The sequence below is a fragment of the Lissotriton vulgaris genome, chromosome 1_1 (assembly GCF_964263255.1).
Source record: "Lissotriton vulgaris chromosome 1_1, aLisVul1.2, whole genome shotgun sequence".
Taxonomy (NCBI): domain Eukaryota; kingdom Metazoa; phylum Chordata; class Amphibia; order Caudata; family Salamandridae; genus Lissotriton; species Lissotriton vulgaris.
The window spans coordinates 1,014,750,946-1,014,769,325 of record NC_141685.1 but is presented as its reverse complement, the minus strand read 5'-3'; the positions used below and the strand labels follow the sequence as shown (position 1 = coordinate 1,014,769,325).

General features: G+C 44.0%; 1 protein-coding gene across 1 annotated transcript in view; it reads left to right on the top strand.

Annotated features, from left to right (window-relative positions):
* ATP13A1 (ATPase 13A1) overlaps positions 1-18,380 on the top strand; it is a 446,812-nt gene that overhangs the window by 166,682 nt on the left and 261,750 nt on the right. The window contains exon 7 of the mRNA XM_086961461.1: positions 4,162-4,268. Coding sequence (XP_086817587.1) covers positions 4,162-4,268 — 107 coding nt within the window. The remainder of the gene's footprint in view (positions 1-4,161; positions 4,269-18,380) is intronic.

Here is an 18,380-nt window from a genome sequence, read left to right as displayed (position 1 = left end):
GCTGTCGTGTGCGTCGTTGTCCAGGCGAGTTTTTAAGGAAGATCTCTTGGCTGTTCTGATGAGTTGGTGATGCCTGTGGGTGGCGACCCTTGTGGGCTGCGTGGCTGTCCGGTGTACGATCCATTTCTTCTTCGGTTTCCAGCATGTACGTTTGGAGTTCTGGAGCTCTTCGGTGAACCAGGTGGCTTTCTTGCCAGTGTGGCTGTTGGAGGGTTTCTTGAGCGGGGCGAGGATGTTGGCGCAGTCGTCGATCCACAGTCTGAGGTTGCGGGCAGCGGTGTCTCGTCGCTGGGGTCGGTGGTTGGGTTCTGGGCGAGGGTGGAGGTCAGCTGGTGTTCGACGACTTTACTCCAGCAGCGGCGAGGCAGTCGTTTGGTGCGCTCGTGCGTGGTTGGTTTCTTGAAGGTGAAACTGATGCAGCGGTGGTCGGTCCAGTGGAGTTCGATGGTGTGGTTGAAGGCGACATGGGTGCTTGTGGAGAAGAGGGGGTCAAGCGAATGGCCGGCGGCTTGGGTGGGTTCGGTGACGAGTTGTCTGACGCAGAGGTTGGCGATCAGAGTTGGCGTCGTTGTTGTTCTCGAGGTGGAAGTTCAGGTCCCCGAGGAGGATGTAGTCCGTGGAGGCGAGTGCATGGGTGCTGGCGAGGTCGGCGATAGAGTCGCTAAACAGAGCCCGGGGTACGGGGGATCTGTAGACGAGTGTTCCTCTGAGGGTGGTGTTGGGGTCGGTGTGGATCCGGAAGTGCAGGTGTTCGGCGGTGTTGAGGGTGTCTGCATGGGTGTAGACCTGGCGGGTGGACTTGTGGATGATGGCTAATCCTCCTCCAATTCCGTTGGCGCGATCCCTGCGGGTGATCTTGTAGCCGTCCACGATGGCTATGGCGATGTCGGGTGCCGAGGAGTCGCTCCACCAGGTCTCGGTCAGGAAGGCAACGTCTGGGGCGGAAGTATCGAGCAGGTACCGCAGCTCGACGGCGTGTTTGCGTGCGGAGCGGGTGTTGAGGAGTATGCAGCGAAGGTGGTTTGGTCCGATCCTAGGTTTGGTGGGTCTGTCGCAGGTGAAGTTGCAGGTGAAGCAGGAGAAGGGTCCATGGGTGCGTTTCTGGGCGGCCTGGAAGCAGCGGTGGTCTCGCCCGGGTTGAGAGCGTGGAGGTTGTTGGCGTCCTATCGGAATCTGGCGTTGTGGCGATTGCGAGGTCCATGGGTTCTGACGCTGGGCGCGGTCCAGGGGCGGACGGGCGCAGACGGGCTTGCCTCTGGTGCGCCTCTGGCACGCCAGCGGCCCGCTTGCTGTGCGGCCGCGCAACGGCCGCCATTTAAGGCGGGAAGGGAGGATCAGCTGGGAGGCGGGGCGGCAAGGGGGTGGGGCCGCAGGGGAGCAGCGGCGGGAATCGGGCGAGGGTACAGAAGAGAAAGAGGGTGGGGCGAAAACGGCAAGGCAAAGAACTTTATAAAACTACAGTTAAGCACACAGCAGTGGGAGACAAAGGCAACAATGGAAACGGTATAGAGAACCAGGCAGCAAAATAACAGTACCGAAAAACAGTCAGTCAAACATCACGCTCGGGGGCACAGCAGGGTAGAACTCGTGTCAGCAGCAGCGAGGCACAGGCACAACCGGTGGAGCTGTGCGGCAGGAGGGGAGCGACATGGCCTGTGAGCAGGGTATGGGGTCGCGCTCATTGACGCGCAGCGGCCGCCATGTAAGGCGGGGAGGGAGGTGAGAGCGGGCAGCGAGGGGGCGGGCCGCAGGGGAGCAGCGGCGGGAATTGGGCGAGGGTACAGAAGAGAAGGGGGAGGTGGGGGGAAAACGGGCAAGGCATAAGGCAAAGAATGTTATAAAAAATAAAAAAACAATTAGGCACACAGCAGTGGGAGACAAAGGCAACAATGGAAAACTGTATAGAGAACCAGGCAGCAAAATAACAGTACCGAAAAATAGTCAGTCAAACATCACGCTCGGGGGCACAGCAGGGTAGAACTCGCAGCGGCGAGGCACAGGCACAACCCGTGGAGCTGTGCGGCAGGAGGGGGGCGACCTGGGCGTGACAGTTTTAGGGAAAGAGACTGGGGGCGTTAAGTAGAGTGAGAGGTAGTGGCCAATGGGCTACTTACCAGGTGTCTACATCCTCTATATGACCATTTCCCATGGGAAGTGATCATAACACTGACCCAGTGATCCTAATTCCGCCTAAACCAAGATGTTGGAATTTTAAGTATTGGGTTCACATCGGGTACCCCACCTTAGGGGTGGGATTAGTCTAAGGGAGGAATACGCTGCCTGACTAGCTAATTTTCCCGTCTGTCCTGTTGCCAAATGGGCCCGGGACAAGTGGTGGCATTTCCCTTTCTGGGGAAGCCTTGGGTCACATATCAAAGGCGGCAGAGGCCTTTGCAGCCTCCTGCCTTGATATAATGATCACTTAGCCATCCTGTTTGGATGAGATGGCAACCCCTCCGGCCAAGGCAGGCATTGTTTCTGCCCTCAAAGCGTTGTATCTCACCTTCAGGGGGTCAGAAACCTGTATGTTGTGGCATACTTGCCTACACCATTCAGCCATTACTCTAGTCCTCAGTAGGTTTTCCGAGGGCACCTCTAAAGTGCCCTCTGGGTGCATGTATTAATAAATCCATCACTGGAATAGGTGTGCCTTTAAGCGAGATTTTTAATACCAAGCTTCTCTAGTTTCAGTGAATCCATCATGTAGCTACGGAATTTGAAAATACCAGTATCCATCACATGTTCTCAAAATAGCTTCCCTGTTCACTAGTGATATCTAAGAATCAACTTGGATATCACAGGGGCTTTTCTGCTCATGCAGATATGTCCACACATGTAATATAGGGCACCCTGCCTTAGGGTTGTAAGGCCTGCTGTAGTAGTGACTTACTATGCTGCATGCAGTGTCTGCAGGCATGGTACACGGGTGGTGTCCTGTTATGTCTTCACTTCTTTCTGCACCATGGCATGTAGCCTGCAATGGCAGTTTACATGATGTTGCTGGGAGGTCTCTTAGGTTTGCACAATACATACTGCAGCCCATTAGTGACGCTCTTTAGCCATTTACTAGGAACTTACATGGGGTTCTAAAGGTATTGCCATTTGTGGAAACAATTGTACAGTTTTAGGGAAAGATTCTGCACTGGGGACCTGGATAGCAGGATCCCAGTACACTGTCAAAATTGCATCGGAAAATTGCAGTAGATGCCACAAAAAGTGGGGGTGGCCATGTCAAAAAGGAACACTTTCCTACAGGAATTACCTAGGGTGAAGTGCCATTGGAAAAGTTGGAGTGCGTCTGAGAAAACTACATAGGTGAAAGCAGAAAAAGCTGGAAGGCTCCTACTTTACATTCCATTTCGTGCTCACAGGAAAAAAGTTTAACTGCACTGGAAGCTTTTCCCCAGAAGCCCCAGATGGAGACTGTAAAGGGTAGCCCTAAGGTACAAACACCCGAGGGTTTGCCTGCCTGGGTTGGGAGGACACAACACCTTCTTCCTCAACACAGTAAAGGTAGTACAGAGAGCATGTCCTCTGCACTAAAGAAGTTAAAAGAAGTAGACATCCTGACATTAACAGCCATTTTATTTATAAACTGTTAATTCAGTGCCCTTTCTCCTAATCTTTAAAGTATCCCTTGAAAACTCTGTCCTGACACTTAGTTGACTATGCAATGTAAAAATGGGGGTATGCTTTGTCAGCGTGGCCATTCTTTTTTTACCTCTTTCTTCATTCCTTCGTCACTGTCGCACATATTCAATAACCTTGCACGCTGTAGTTGTAACGTTAATATTACTCTTGTCGCTATTGTGAAACAGTGGATGTGAACAGTTTTACTAAGCCTCTGGAAAATATACAAGCACAAATGTGTCCTTAAAGATTATGTAGGAAGTGATGAAATGCAACTAGGAACAGACTTGGTATGTTTTAGGCTTGATTGCTTTGGAAGACGCTGCAATTACAATGGTGCCCCATCCCTCCCCCCAAGCCACCTTTGTTCATTCCTGCAACAATACCCAGTAATAGAAATATTCTCACCTTCTTTCACCGTCAATGGCAGTCTAACATTGGTTTTCAGAGCACATACTTGCAAAAATACTTCCAAATACATTGTGTGCTCTGGATCATGATTTTTTAATTCTACCTGCTTCCCTCCTACAGGACGGTCCCCTCATGAGAACCTGGTTCCGTGTGACGTGCTGTTGCTTAGAGGAAGATGTATAGTGGATGAAGCCATGTTAACTGGAGAATCTGTCCCCCAAATGAAGGTAACTGTGAAAGGAGTGACTAGTGTTTGGTGAACCATTTTCAAATCAGATCAGCTTAAATACATTTCCTACCTAGATCTGTGTGTTCTGGCTTCAGTGTGCATTTTTTGGTTTGTATTATTATGGCAGAGACAATTCTCAAGCTATGATTTATTTGCCCTCTTTCAAGGGTGTTGTCTATTTCTGATATCCAAAAGTAAAAAGAGACCCACATCATGGGAAACGCCCCTTGGTATGGAGTTAATGTTTCGTACTATGTCTCCCAGTATGTGTTGGACCAAGGAATTCATAAAACATTGATAGGTTTGACCTACATACCCCCAAGATGACATGCTTCAGCATTGGCCACACCTGATTTAACAGAAATTATTCTAGTGGTGAATGGGCTTCTCGTTATTTCAAGGAGTACTTTTGAGGGGGGTGAATAAATCTGAAAGCTGGATTTAGAAAATCTGAAATCCCTATATCGTAACCCAAGGACTTTTTTAATGGGGGTTAGGTCCAAAGGATGATTAATATCTGTGGAGATGCTTCGGTCTATCTAATATCCCGGCATCTAAATGGGTTGACATGGTTCAGCCTATATAATGGCCTTAAAAGTGTACCGGGTTATGTCGGACCCATGGCACACAGTTGCAATCTGGCATAGGTCCAATAGGAGCATGGGGTGGACGAACAGGCTCACTAAGCCAACACCCTTGTGGTCAACACAACGCCTGGGCTCCCTCTGCTTCCTCCAAGGCTTCGATAAATGGGACATGATCGGGATTTCGGAGGTGGGGGACCTTATTCATAAGGGTAAACTGCTGACCTTTAGTGATCTCCAGACCAAATATTCTCTTGCATCCACTGAATCTTTCCGATACCTGCAAATCAAACACGCCATTCTGGCCGCTATCCCGGATCTTACCTCCATACCCGCGACCTCCCCTCTGGAGGACAGGTTATTGTCAGAACCCCTCCCTGAGAAAGCAATCACCTTCACCTACCGCAAGCTTTGTAATAATCTCCCCGATCCTTTCCAGTCACTGCGGACCAAATGGGAGGCGGACCTGGGTCCCTTAAATGAGGAGGATTGGCGGTCAGCCCTAATGTCCCCTAGCGAATCGGCTATCTGCCATAAGTTCAGATTGATCCAATCGAAGGTTTTACACAAGGCTTACATGTCCGCCCTTACCCTGGCCAAAATTGGGAGGCTCCCTGAAACACTGTGCCTGCGAGGTTTTGGCTTCAATGGCACCTTCTATCACATCTTATGGGACTGCCCGGTGGTGCAACAGTTCTGGAGTGGAAAGATTCGAAAGATGAGCAGCTCCTTGGGTAAGCCACTCTTGCCATCGCCCAGGGAATGTGTCCTCAACATCTGGGGGGCCAATGACTTGAATGACCAGGGATTACAGTGGGCGGCGCTGGGTTTTCTATTAGCTAAACGCTCCATTGCGATGAGGTGGGGCTCCCCGGACAGACAGCTAGTGGTTGGCTGGATGGCCGAGATGGACCGCTGCATGATTGCTGAAAAGACAGTATACAAAATTCGAGGTAGCCCTAAGACGTGGGACAAGAAGTGGGGACACTGGAATACATATTGTGATGACCTATGTGACTCTCCTACCACCGAACTGGCTATGTCCCGCGTTGGACCCATAGGAAGAATTTTACGCTAATTTATAATTTGCTTGATTTGTGTATTGATTTACATGCATTGTATTGATCGTGACTGATTTTCTGACTCTGCTTTCTTTTTCACCAATAAAATCTTAAGTTAAAAAAAAAGTGTACCAGGTTTTCTTTAGGACCCAGACCCTTACTCTCCTAACTCCTCTATTACAAACGCATACATACATACATACATTCATTGATAAGCACACTATACTGGTTAGTATAGTCCTGTGGGACAGCGATATCTGAAGGTGCACTATTTAATTTCGTCCTGTGGCTACATATAACATAGATATCAATTTAAAACGCAACTGGAGACATAAAAGGAAATAAAAATGATAAAACTAACCTGAGAATTCTTCATGCTCGTAGTAACTATTTGTAACCATCATGTCACACATGACTAGCTCACAGAGCAACTTTAGTAAAGTAGGGCCGCCCGTGAAAACACTATGTTGGAAGCTGCGGCGGAGCCCAAGGGACCCTGCAGCCCCAGCCGGCTCCCTAGCCTTCACCACACTGAGTGCTGGTGGTAGCCAGCACCTTTTCTTTGCTCCCAGCTGAGTTGAAGCTGAATTTTTATACTGCTCATGCCTGTCTGGAGCAAAGTGGAGTTCCCTGCCCAAGAGAGAGCGGGTAGGTTTTGGAGCGGGGGGGGGAGGGTGAATTCCTCACCTTCAAAGTGCATTTGGCCCCAGGGGATGGGGTCAACAGCCCTAAGTGGTATGGGAAGGGGGCTTACTCATGCTCCCCTCCCCATATATTTCATATTGAGGACCAGCGGACCCGACCCACACTTGGGATACATTTTTTTAATTTAATTAGCCGGCTGGCATTTCAGTTATTTAATCCAAGGGATTGTGGTTTTAAAATATATATATATATCGCGCTCAGTTTCCATCTTGCTTTCCCCTTCACTCACGGCTGGGTGCTTTGTAGCGTGGTGATGGACACTGTGCGGATTCAAAATCCAAGGCTCATGGTACAACAAAATACCAGCACTCACAGGAACGTAATTTGCCAGTTTTTTTTGGGCTTCTCTTAACACGAACAGACGCATTTCGGCTGCCGCCTTTAGTGTGTGTGTGTGTATGTGTGTGTGTGTATATATATGTATGTATGTATGTATGTATGTATGTATATATGTGTATGTGTGTGTATATATATATGTATATGTGTATATATATGTATATATATGTATATATATAATATGTATATGTATATTTTGGAGCAGGGTATCCCCACACTGGCCCCTTATATTTTCTTTCATTATTACACTCAGGACTTAGTCTCCGAGTCCTCCAATGGCTCCCTGCAACATTCTTCTCATTTTGCAGGCAGCCAATCGGAGCACTCACTCCCGTGGAGTCGCCGGAGCGAGGTGACTCAAGGAAATTTACCCCACATATTACATCACTCATGGCATGTTCTTCATCATTGATAACATGACTGCAACATCTGACATAACATCATTGATTGCAATGCGGGGGCACAAGTTAGTTACTTTAGGCATGAGTTATACTTACTAGAGGTCTATAACACTTGTTTTTTTAATGAATATATATTCATATAAAATGATGTGGTGCACAGGTGTCCTGTGCTATACTACTCTTAGGCTATGTTCAAGGCTGAGATCAGGTGAAATGAATGCACGGTTTATACTTTTCCTCTGATCAAAACATTGCAAACAACTGCTATCCTACTGCCAATAAGCTACCAAGCCACACCGCTGCACTGAAAAAAAAAAATGTGCATGACTCTATGGGTCAGATAAAATTCATAGCGGTGTGTTGTAGCTTGTGGGCTGAATATTGGACAGGCATGAGGTACAGAGATAATTCAGCAGTTGCATAAACCATTTGCCTCTGCTCATTCAGTCCGTTATACTTCTGAAATACAGGCATCCATGAAGAAAGTTGGAAAGGTCCTAGCAGTTCTGGCTGTTCCAACATTTGCTGAGACAGATTGGTATTTATTACAGTAGAAGTTGACCGTAGAGATGGTAGGGGAGGAAATGGGTCAGTTAAAGACCAAAACGTATGTGTTCGAGCCATGTGTAGCTTTAGAGATGCATGTTTTGCTTACTTCTGCCATCTAGTGTTGGATCCTGATGCGTGCACATTGTTTTTCGTTGCAAAACTTTCAAGTCACGTTATTTAGTGGCTCCTCCTCTTGGTGATGATGCGCATAAGCATCAACTCCATTCCTAGATTTTTCAATCGCTTTACCACTCTGCTTAGCAAGGGATAATCGCCTGTTGGATCAATGCTCCTCAACTGCTGCCCATCTAGGGCCTGACCCCTAGGGGCCTTCGAAATTACCCTCCACCAGGGCCTTCACAAACTGCCCTCCTGGTGATGGAACGGACGCCTTTCCATTTCTATCCCCACTGCCACTCGAAATACCCACGGATTGATCCTTCATCAGGTCTATAACCTGTGTTTGCCTCTATTTAACTGTCTTTATAGAAAATGACCAGCAGAGGTCAGTAAAATACCAGAATTGCTTTCTGCTGAGGGACTTTGTTTTTAGGTCTCGGCTAGCGTACGCTGCGCACATGCGCAGTCTCGCTGGCGAGATTTAATGAGTTAGAGTACGTTTCACTAGTGAGGTTAAGCTCGATGCTGCCAGGAGCCTCTGCCAACCAGCCACGCGCCGCCCTCCGGCGCCATGACAGACGGCCACGACAAGTAGTATGTTTGCAGAGAATTAATTGTACGTTTTTTCAACCTACGGAGGCTATTTATGACAATTGTGGCCAGACAAGTCTATTTCAGCGCTGGGCGGGTGGAAGGTGCGGTTGTGTGGGGTAGGTGCTGCTCTGCTTTTAAAACATGGATTTCGGAACTTAAACTCAGAACATACTGCACTTTTAATAGCTCTAATCCACTGCAAAGTAATCTGGCGCAGCATGCAGGGTTCCGAAGACCATGTAGGTAGTAGTCGTCTTTTGTTGCGTGCGTATCTTTATCCAGATGTACTTTTTGGAACGCTTTTTAGTGGAACTGTCTTCCCGGAGACTACCAATGCATTTCTGCTTCTTCAATTTCTTGAATGTGGTTTGAGTTTTAAGCCTATGGAGTGAAGGGAACTCGGTTTGCAATTTACACCTCCCTAATGACTTAATAACATAAATCAGTAATAACTGCCGGGCTTTTTAGATTGACGGTTTTTCAAAGCATTACTCAAATAGGTGTCGACATTACTCCGTTTACCTGCCTCGAAAGGATGAAAGACCGAATTGGCCATGCCGTGATTCCAATAAGTGGCATGCAGCTCGCAGCAGACGTCCGCTGCTAGTGTTTAATTCACTGAGTGTTCATTTTTAAAAAAATTTCTGGCAACTGCCTTTATTTAATTTTCTTGCTAGGTCGAGGTCTTGTAAAATATACTTTAGTATATACTTTAGTATATACTTGTATGTGTCTGTATGTAGTTTGTGGACTCTGGAGATCAGCCATAGGACTTGTCTGCTTCCGCTTAGGGACTTTTTTCTGTTCAACTGCCTCTATTTAACTGTCTTGATAGAAAATGACTAGCAGAGGTTCAGTAAAATAGAAGAATTGCTTTCTGCTGCGGGACTTTCTTTTTAAAAAAAATCTGGCAAATGCCTCTATTTAACTTTCTTGATAGAAAACGACCAGCAGAGGTTAGTAAAATACCAGAATCACTTTAGCATTCTCTAGATTCCAGTCCATAGAAATTGTCTTCCATGAGCACCCGTAGACAATGTTTTTTTCAAATCTTGTATTTTTAGTGATATGTACAAAGCTTTATTTCGATATAGAAATATCTTAAAAGCACATAACAATAAAAATACAATTCATGTTATTAATAAAACACTTAATAAATAATTAAAAAGACAAGATAAAACAGTATTAAACCATTTACAGCTTTGAGTTAATTGAAAAAAGAAAAACGAGGGATTGCCTAAGAAAGAATTCATCACATAGCTTTAAATCTAATCACCCATGCCCAGCTAAGAAATTTGGCTACCTCACACGCCAGTACTGTATTAGGGTTAGATTGTAAAATTCTTAACGCTGGGGCATAGCCTCTGGTCTCAAGTAGGCGACAGACAGGTTTTAGCTATTTGGATCTGGGCTTATTGTAGGCACTGCAAACAAAAAAGACATGTGGGATGGTTTCCAGTTCAGTGCTGCAGTGCGGGCAGGTGGCAAGCGTCTGGTAGGGGGGTTTTCATTTAGAGGTGCGTTCACGGACTGGTAGGGTTCCCATTCTAAACTGAACATATAAGGCCCTATCTTTGGGTTTTCTAATGAAGTCCATGTAGGGTTCAAGCAAGGGTACTGTCTTATGCAGACGAAACTCGTCAGTGAGTCTACCCAAGTTATCCGCTGTAGATTCTTGGGCGTCGACCCACAGCCAGTAAGCCTGCTTGACTTCCAGTTTAGATATTGAAGCACCGGACTCCCACGCGACCCATAGGCCAATGGCCGTAAGAAGTTCCTTCATTTTAGAGAGCCAGACAATTTTGTGGGACCCCTGCAAGTTCATAACTAACTTTAAGGCCGTCTGCGTAGCTCTCTAGCTCTGGTGTGCGCCACAGGCGGGCCCAATAGAGAAGCGGACGCAGAATTATAAGATATTTGATAGATCTGCGTCCAAGATCGTATTGAATGGGCTTGCTAGGGGTACTCCTGGGGATAGACAAAAGCTCCTTGTAAAATTTGTTTTCGGCCATTACGAGGGAGTCAACATTATTAAAATCCCAGAGCTCTGCCCGATACAGTGCACTGACTACTGCTTTAGCAGAATAGATCTCTAAGGCAGGAGCTATGGGTCTTGATACTGAGGATCTATGCTCCCTGCTTATGACGCCCACAACCAGTTTTTGGTTTAAAGCCATTTCTTCGATGTGAGGGTTCCACTTGAGTTGGTCGGATATCCTAATCCCAAGATAGTCGAACATTTTAACCCGCTCTAATGGCTCTTCATTAAGAGTGAGCGTGCGATTGGCTTTCCTACTGGGATTAAAATAGAGGAGCTTGGTTTTAGAAGTGTTAATAACCAAGCCCCTTAAATTACAAAAGACACAAAACCGATCCAGCAATTTTTGGAGCCCCATGAGAGTTTTAGAGACTAGTAGCGTATCATCGGCAAAGAGCATGGCGGGAACCTTCACACCAGCCAAACTAGGGGCGTCGTCATCAATATCAGATAAAAAAGAAACCACCCCATTAACAAATAAGGAAAAGAGGGTCGGCGCCAAAACACATCCTTGGCGGACACCTCTGTTCACCGGTATTTTTTCAGTTATCTGCTCCTTCGTGCCCCACCGAATGCGTGCGTATGTTCCATCATGCATGCGGGCCAACAGGTGCAGAATGGGCAGAGGGAACCCCATCTCTTGAAGAACTGTCCACAGGCGCCCTCGGGGGACCAGGTCGAACGCGGTCTTCAGATCGATAAAGGCCAAGTACAAACCACCCTTGCTAATCGAGACGGTCTTCCAATGAAGTAGTAAGAGCCTGAAAGCCTGGTCTACAGTGCTTGTACAGGCCCTGAAACCCGCCAGGAAGGGGGAGATAATATTATTCTCCTCTGCCCAAGAGAGGATTCTTTCCAGAAGGACTCAGCCAACCACCTTCTGACCAGCATCGATCCAGCTGATCGGACGATAGTTGGCAGGGTCACCCCTTGGGCCCTTCTTGTAAATAGGAATCACTTCTGCCCCCCTCCATGAGTTTGGGACTGGAGACCCAAGGTGGAGGGCATTAGTCAAGAGGGAGAAGAATTTGGCCCATTGCCAATCAGTGGCATGCAGCTCGCAGCAGACGTCCGCTGCTAGTGTTTAATTCACTGAGTGTTCATGTTTTTTTATTTTTCTGGCAACTGCCTTTATTTAATTTTCTTGCTAGGTCGAGGTCTTGTAAAATATACTTTAGTATATACTTGTATGTGTCTGTATGTAGTTTGTGGGCTCTGGAGATCAGTCCTAGGACTTGTCTGCTTCCGCTTAGGGACTTTTTTCTGTTCAACTGCCTCTATTTAACTGTCTTGATAGAAAATGACTAGCAGAGGGTCAGTAAAATAGAAGAATTGCTTTCTGCTGAGGGACTTTCTTTTTTTAAAAAATCTGGCAAATACCTCTATTTAACTTTCTTGATAGAAAACGACCAGCAGAGGTTAGTAAAATGCCAGAATCAGTTTAGCATTCGCTAGATTCCAGTCCATAGAAATTGTCTTCCATGAGCACCCGTAGACCATGTTTTTTTCAAATCTTGTATTTTTAGTGATATGAACACAGAAGGCCCTTCTTTTATATTGAAAACAGAGCTTTGGACTATACCATTTACTGCTGAAAGGCAATATTGCTCTCCATGTGTTCCCATACCTGGTGTGTGTCACAATTTGGTGCTTACTTTCCTTCCATATTAAAGAACAGAAAATGTTTCAGCGCCCAGGCTAATGTGCTGCATAGCTAAATACATATAAGGTCCCAAAGGTGAGACCGAATGCATTGCAAATGCTTGTTGAAATAATCCTGCTACGATATGCTTGGATGCAATTACACAAGGCATATTGGTTGTACAAGCATAAGGGACTGATTGAGAACTCAGACATAATCACTACTAGTTATATTTTAATAAAACTATCACCTCGACCGGAGTATTATGATTGTAGCTATCAGAGGTACGTTGCACTTTATATGCTAAATTCAGATTAGACCCTTTCCCAACTGCATTTTTACAAAGTACAATAGAGTCCATTTGTGTAATACGTTTTGTAATTGCGGACATGGCTGTTGTGATACAACAATATTCTTCATGTTTTTTGCACAATGACCAGTGTTATTCGACGTAAATGGTTAGTTCCTCTCTGTAAGCAATTTCATATAACATCATGTGCTACTGCACTGGACCCGTGCTACAGAACCAGTTCATTCTGCCATATGTATGACTGTAGCAAGTTATATTTGGATGGTATGGAAGGTGGTAATATGAACGCAATCTTGGTTGAGTTTTTACTGTTAGTGTCATCATTGTATGTATTTTACTAGCGATTGGGGCCTTCTGTACTATTTACATTTGGTATATTGTTGTGGGTTATTTTGAGAACAGTAAAGTTTACCTTCCCCTTTGCACATGGCAGCATCCCTGGTTTCATGATTTGCAAGACCTATTACGGGCCATTCCTAACTAAAAAGTTAATTACAGTAAAACCATCTTGTCCAATGTCCTAGCATTTGCAAACTGGGCACAACCACATCAGACCGGTTTTAAAACTAGCCATCTCATTAGGTTTAAGACTTGCTTCTGAGGGAAGGCCATATCTCTTAATTGGGTTACTTTATCAAAGAAGAATAAAGAGAAACCACCGATTTGTGAGGCGACTGGTCACAATTCTCGTCAAAGTCTGAGCGCAAAATGTATTGCACTTATTTTGCAACTAGACCACTCATGTCCACGCTCGTAAAGGAAGTACTTGAATGTAGGAAGGGCGGAAGTCCTGAAAAATTTAATGGGGTGGGGGGGGCGCACTCATCAAGTTAGGAAGAATGGGCGTGACATCGAATGTGGCTCCACAGAAAGTGGTATCACAACCCATAACCTCTCGGGTAGTGACATTAGATCTTAAGACTGTTTAGCAGGTCTATCATGAGTACATTTGAGCACATTACAATATTTCACAAATTATTTGAATTAGATGTGCCAAAATATTGACGCAACACAAACGCAAAATCTGGGCCTCAACTTATGATTTTTTTTTATATCCTGCCACAAAGAAATTGGCAAGAAGGGGAAAAGTGGCAGTAAATCTGTTCTGCTTAATTGGTTGCAAAGTCTTTGTTTTAAAATATCTAATGGGGTCAGCCACCTGCTATAGAGATCTTTGTGTGCCAGCTAAATGTCAGGGAACAATAATGGTAAAATAACTCTGTAGGAAAACGTATTTGCTGGAGATATCTGTGTTTTGCTTAACCTAGTTTTGAATCAAAGTAGCATAGAGGGTTAATATGCCTGCTGCAATGCTCATTCTGTAACACACAGATGACAGATTTTTATTTTATGTAAATTGACAAGTGGGTTACTGATTTTAAGAAAGATCTTTTTGTTACTTACAGTTCATGAATTGTAATCCTTCTAATAAAGCACAGTGAGGTGTGAAGGACATGTGGCTCCTACACCTTGTAACCCTCACTGTCTTATGTAACACATCCTTTATATTTATGTACACACATGATTTATTGTCCATGTATAATCTGTATGTGTGATGTACAGCACTCTAGCACCCTGTATTGGGATGAGTAGTATTTTGTAGAAACAAAGTAGTGATATTAAAATTATTTGTGTAAATACTGGGGAGGCCAAAACATCTGACATTCTTAGTGTTGCATATCTCTTGTATACAGGGACTGAACAAAGTCAGGAGCATTTCTCTATTAAGTACCTGTGAAGTGATAAGATGTGAGCCTTTGTTTCCCCCTTCCTTTACATTTAGATGTGAGGATCCCCATAGCTCCGAGCCAGGATACACCAACGAAAAGAGGTCTGATGGCCCCTTAACTTCGGCTTTAATCTGATAACCCCCCCTCCCTGCCTCCAGGTTGCTGTTCAGAACAAAAGTAGACAACGTGCATGTGCTGCTGAAAGAGTCCAGGTGTCAGAAAATAACACGGGACGAGTTCAGCATACTTATGTGGGAATCAACCTCTTAGTAGGGAACACGGCGTCTACTCTCTGAAAATAGTTGGTAGACGGCGGCTACCCTTGACTCGAGCCCTGAAGGTATGGTCTTGCAACAATATTGTCTTTTAATATATATATATATATATATATATATATATATATATATATATATATATATATATATTTCAATAAGTATTCCATTCGTCGAAACAGACGTACTCGACACACTAGCGTTGGTGGTGCACGAAAAATGTAATTTTTGCAAAAATTTAATTTTTCGTGCACCAGCAACTCTAGTGTGTCAAGTACATCTGTTTCGATGAATGGAATACTTATGGAAACTTGTTGGGTGACCGGGAGCCCTACCTCGACCCGCCCGTGAGGGGGACTGACGTTTTACCGGAACTGTTGAGTATGTGTGTGTGTGTGTATATATATATATATATATGTATATGTATATGTATATGTATATGTATATGTGTATATGTATATGTATATATGTATATATATATATATGTGTGTATATGTATATATGTGTGTATATGTATATATGTGTGTATATGTATATATGTGTGTATATGTATATATGTGTGTATATATTACTTGAAGTTTTAAAAATACATTAATTTGGTATACAGCACAGCACCTACCAAGGGAACAATATTAAGAGGCACTGCAAAATGTAACTTTCATGGTATTTGCTATTCAAGTGATTGGCTCTCATGCAGTGACAGTGCAGGGTTATGTTGACCCGTTTATATTGATCACTACAAACTCAATTCATTAGTGAGCTTCTCACTGACATCCAATTTTTTCTATCGGTTGCATGCTGTTATTGATTTGGTAAATAAAATTAGGCATAATAGGGGGTCATTGCCAGGAATAAAGTTATTTATAAATAATTTGAAAAGTCAGTCTAGACTTTTCATCCTTAAGACTGTGTATGTAAATTCTGAGCCTAAACATTCCTTGCTGTTCTTTCTATAATATCATATTGGTCCAGTCATGATCAGCAGAATTTGAAAGGTTTTCCAAGACTGCATACATCAACTCATATTTCTTATGGTCTTTTTCTAGGAAATTGGATGCCATTTTTTAGTTGTTTGTTTTTAATATTGCTGCAGTGTTCTCCTAGCCATATTTGTACTTTTTCTAGTTGTCATTCCTGCATAGAAAGGATTGCTCAAACCTCAGAAAAAGTGGTATTCTGTATAGGTGATAAGGCGCCACTAGGAAGAATCACACAGTAAGTCTCAATCTCTCAAGTTACTCTGAGCGTGTTGTAAGGTGTGGAGAACCACCTGCCTCTACAGAAAAAAGCCACAGATAACACAAAATGGAATTCACTCCCCAGCACACGTCTATTGTAATTAAGGTTTCCCAGTTTAGCTAAAACAACACATGTTTTGTCGCCACCATGTCACACGAGTACTCGTGTGATATGGTGGCGGCATCGGGTGAAGCGGAGGTGGAATACTGAGCATGGTGAATACTGGCCAGTTTGAGAAGTATTGTGAACGACATGGGAGCTTGTAAGAGAGATGCCGCCTGCACAGAAACCCATAGTGGTCCGGAATTATCACCACACACAAAAGGATTTTACACGAAAGAATTAGCCTTGAGGAAGTCGCGGTACAACATCCCTTTGCGCGACGAAACACATGTTGGTTGTTTGAAGCTGTTGTGAAGGCCAACGAATAATGAAGACGAGATGATCATATTTGTATCTTACTTTGTTATATACTGTTAACTGGTTGTTTTAGCTAAATTGGAAAACCTCAACTACAATAGACGTGTGCTTGGAAAGGATTGCATGGACATTTTTAATGATAAAATAGATATCTGCTTTTACAGTTTCAGTACATAGTCTTCAGAAGCTGCTTACTATGAAAGGGTTTATAACATGCAAATACTTCCACTTGGAGACTAAAAATACCCCAAGACTTCTGCTCAGCGCTCCTAAACAGTATCCCACTCTGGATACATTTTTAAATCCAGCATGAGGAGCATGCCCTATGATGAAGCATTAAAAGGAAGAACCCTATACGAATTATTGACATAGGCATATATTTGGAGGCAGTGTCCGTTTTAATATTATTATTTTTTTTAATAGTCTTTATTAGGGGATCGGACATAGATACAATATGACATATCATAAAGAAAAAGAAAAGAAAAAACAACCATATACGAAAACCCCTTTTTTAAACATTTTTTCTAACTTACCTTACCCTCCCCCGGTAGATCCCTTCGAGGAAAAGAGGAAGATTAGAAACAAAAGAAAAACAGCCATTCAACCTGACATTAGTGTCATCCTGGCTTAACCATTTAGTTAAAGATCCCCAGATCTTTTCTCCTTCTCTCCTAGCCCTGTTTCCTCTTCTCCTAAACACCGAAATCTCCCAATGATACACAAATAATAGTTTGCTAAACCAGACCCATATTGACGGTGGAATCGGGTCAAGCCAGACTGTAGCTAAACAGAGCCGCAACACAGCCATTGCTATAAAAACCAATTTGCGGTCCGCTTCCTCTATATTTTGGTTAGAAATTCCTAACATGATAACCTGAGGGGTCAGTAAGACTGAATATCCCAAAATATGTTCTAAACGCTGTTCGATTTTGGCTATCAGTTGCAGCAAACTAGAACAGGTAGCTAACATATGTGTACTATCCGCTGCAAGCAAACTACACTGTGGGCAATTATTCCTGGAGGACCCCCCATCTATTAATACATACCGGGGTTATATATAGATTGCACAAGGTCTTGAAGCTTTGTACCTGCAGGTTTGTGGAAATACAAGTCGTTTGACTGTACAAAAGAGAATCTTCGCACTCTCCCTGCCCTGCTTGCATTATCGTTTGCCACCTGTCAAACTGTTTCACTATGTCAACCCCTCTCTTGCCATTTACCAATTTGTATAAAACAGATGTTGTCGAGTGACCCCCCCCCCCCCCCCCGAACAAGTAAAGTAACGGAATACGCACCCAAGTAGCCGATTGTTTACAGAGAAAATCCCTGATCTGCAAATATTTGAAAAAATGTTTATTCTCTGTCTTGAATGTCTCTTTAATAGCTTCAAAAGACATTATTTTATTATCAGAAATAAGATCCCCTAAACAGCGAACCCCGCTATCTAACCAAACTTTAAAAAATGCATCCCGAAATATTTCAGGAAATAGGGTATTCCTTGCAAAGGGGGAATAAAAATGCAACCGCCCGATTCCAAACATTTTCCGGACAGCAGTCCAGACCCTAAAGGCGCTTAAAAAAACCTTAAATTTGACCCTCTTAAAATAAGCAAAATCTATATGACTCAACAAAAGTCCCCTAGCCTTCACACCATAAATTAATTGACGAATCGATAAATCCAGGCAGCCCGCAGTTCCACCATCCACCATTAATTCCCCAATCTGTTTTAGAGTGATTGTTCAATAATACGTTTGAAAATTGGGCACCGACCACCCTCCCCTATCTCTAGACAGTCATGAGTCTGAGGGCCCTTCTTGGACGTTTACCAGCCCATAAAAACCATGAGACAAGCTGATCCAATTTTTGAAACCATGACTTATTTATCAAGAGAGGAATTGCTCTAAAACAATATCACATTTTGGGGAGAAATAACATTTTAATGACATTGCATCTGCTGATCATTTTCAGATGTAGATTATTTATTCTGGGCGTCCCAATCTATTTTTTGTAGAAGTGGTTTAAGATTGATCTCGACAATTTCTTCAGTTTTTGAACTAATTTCTGTGCCTAGATATCTGGCATTTGGTATACCCGCGGATCTGTTAAGCT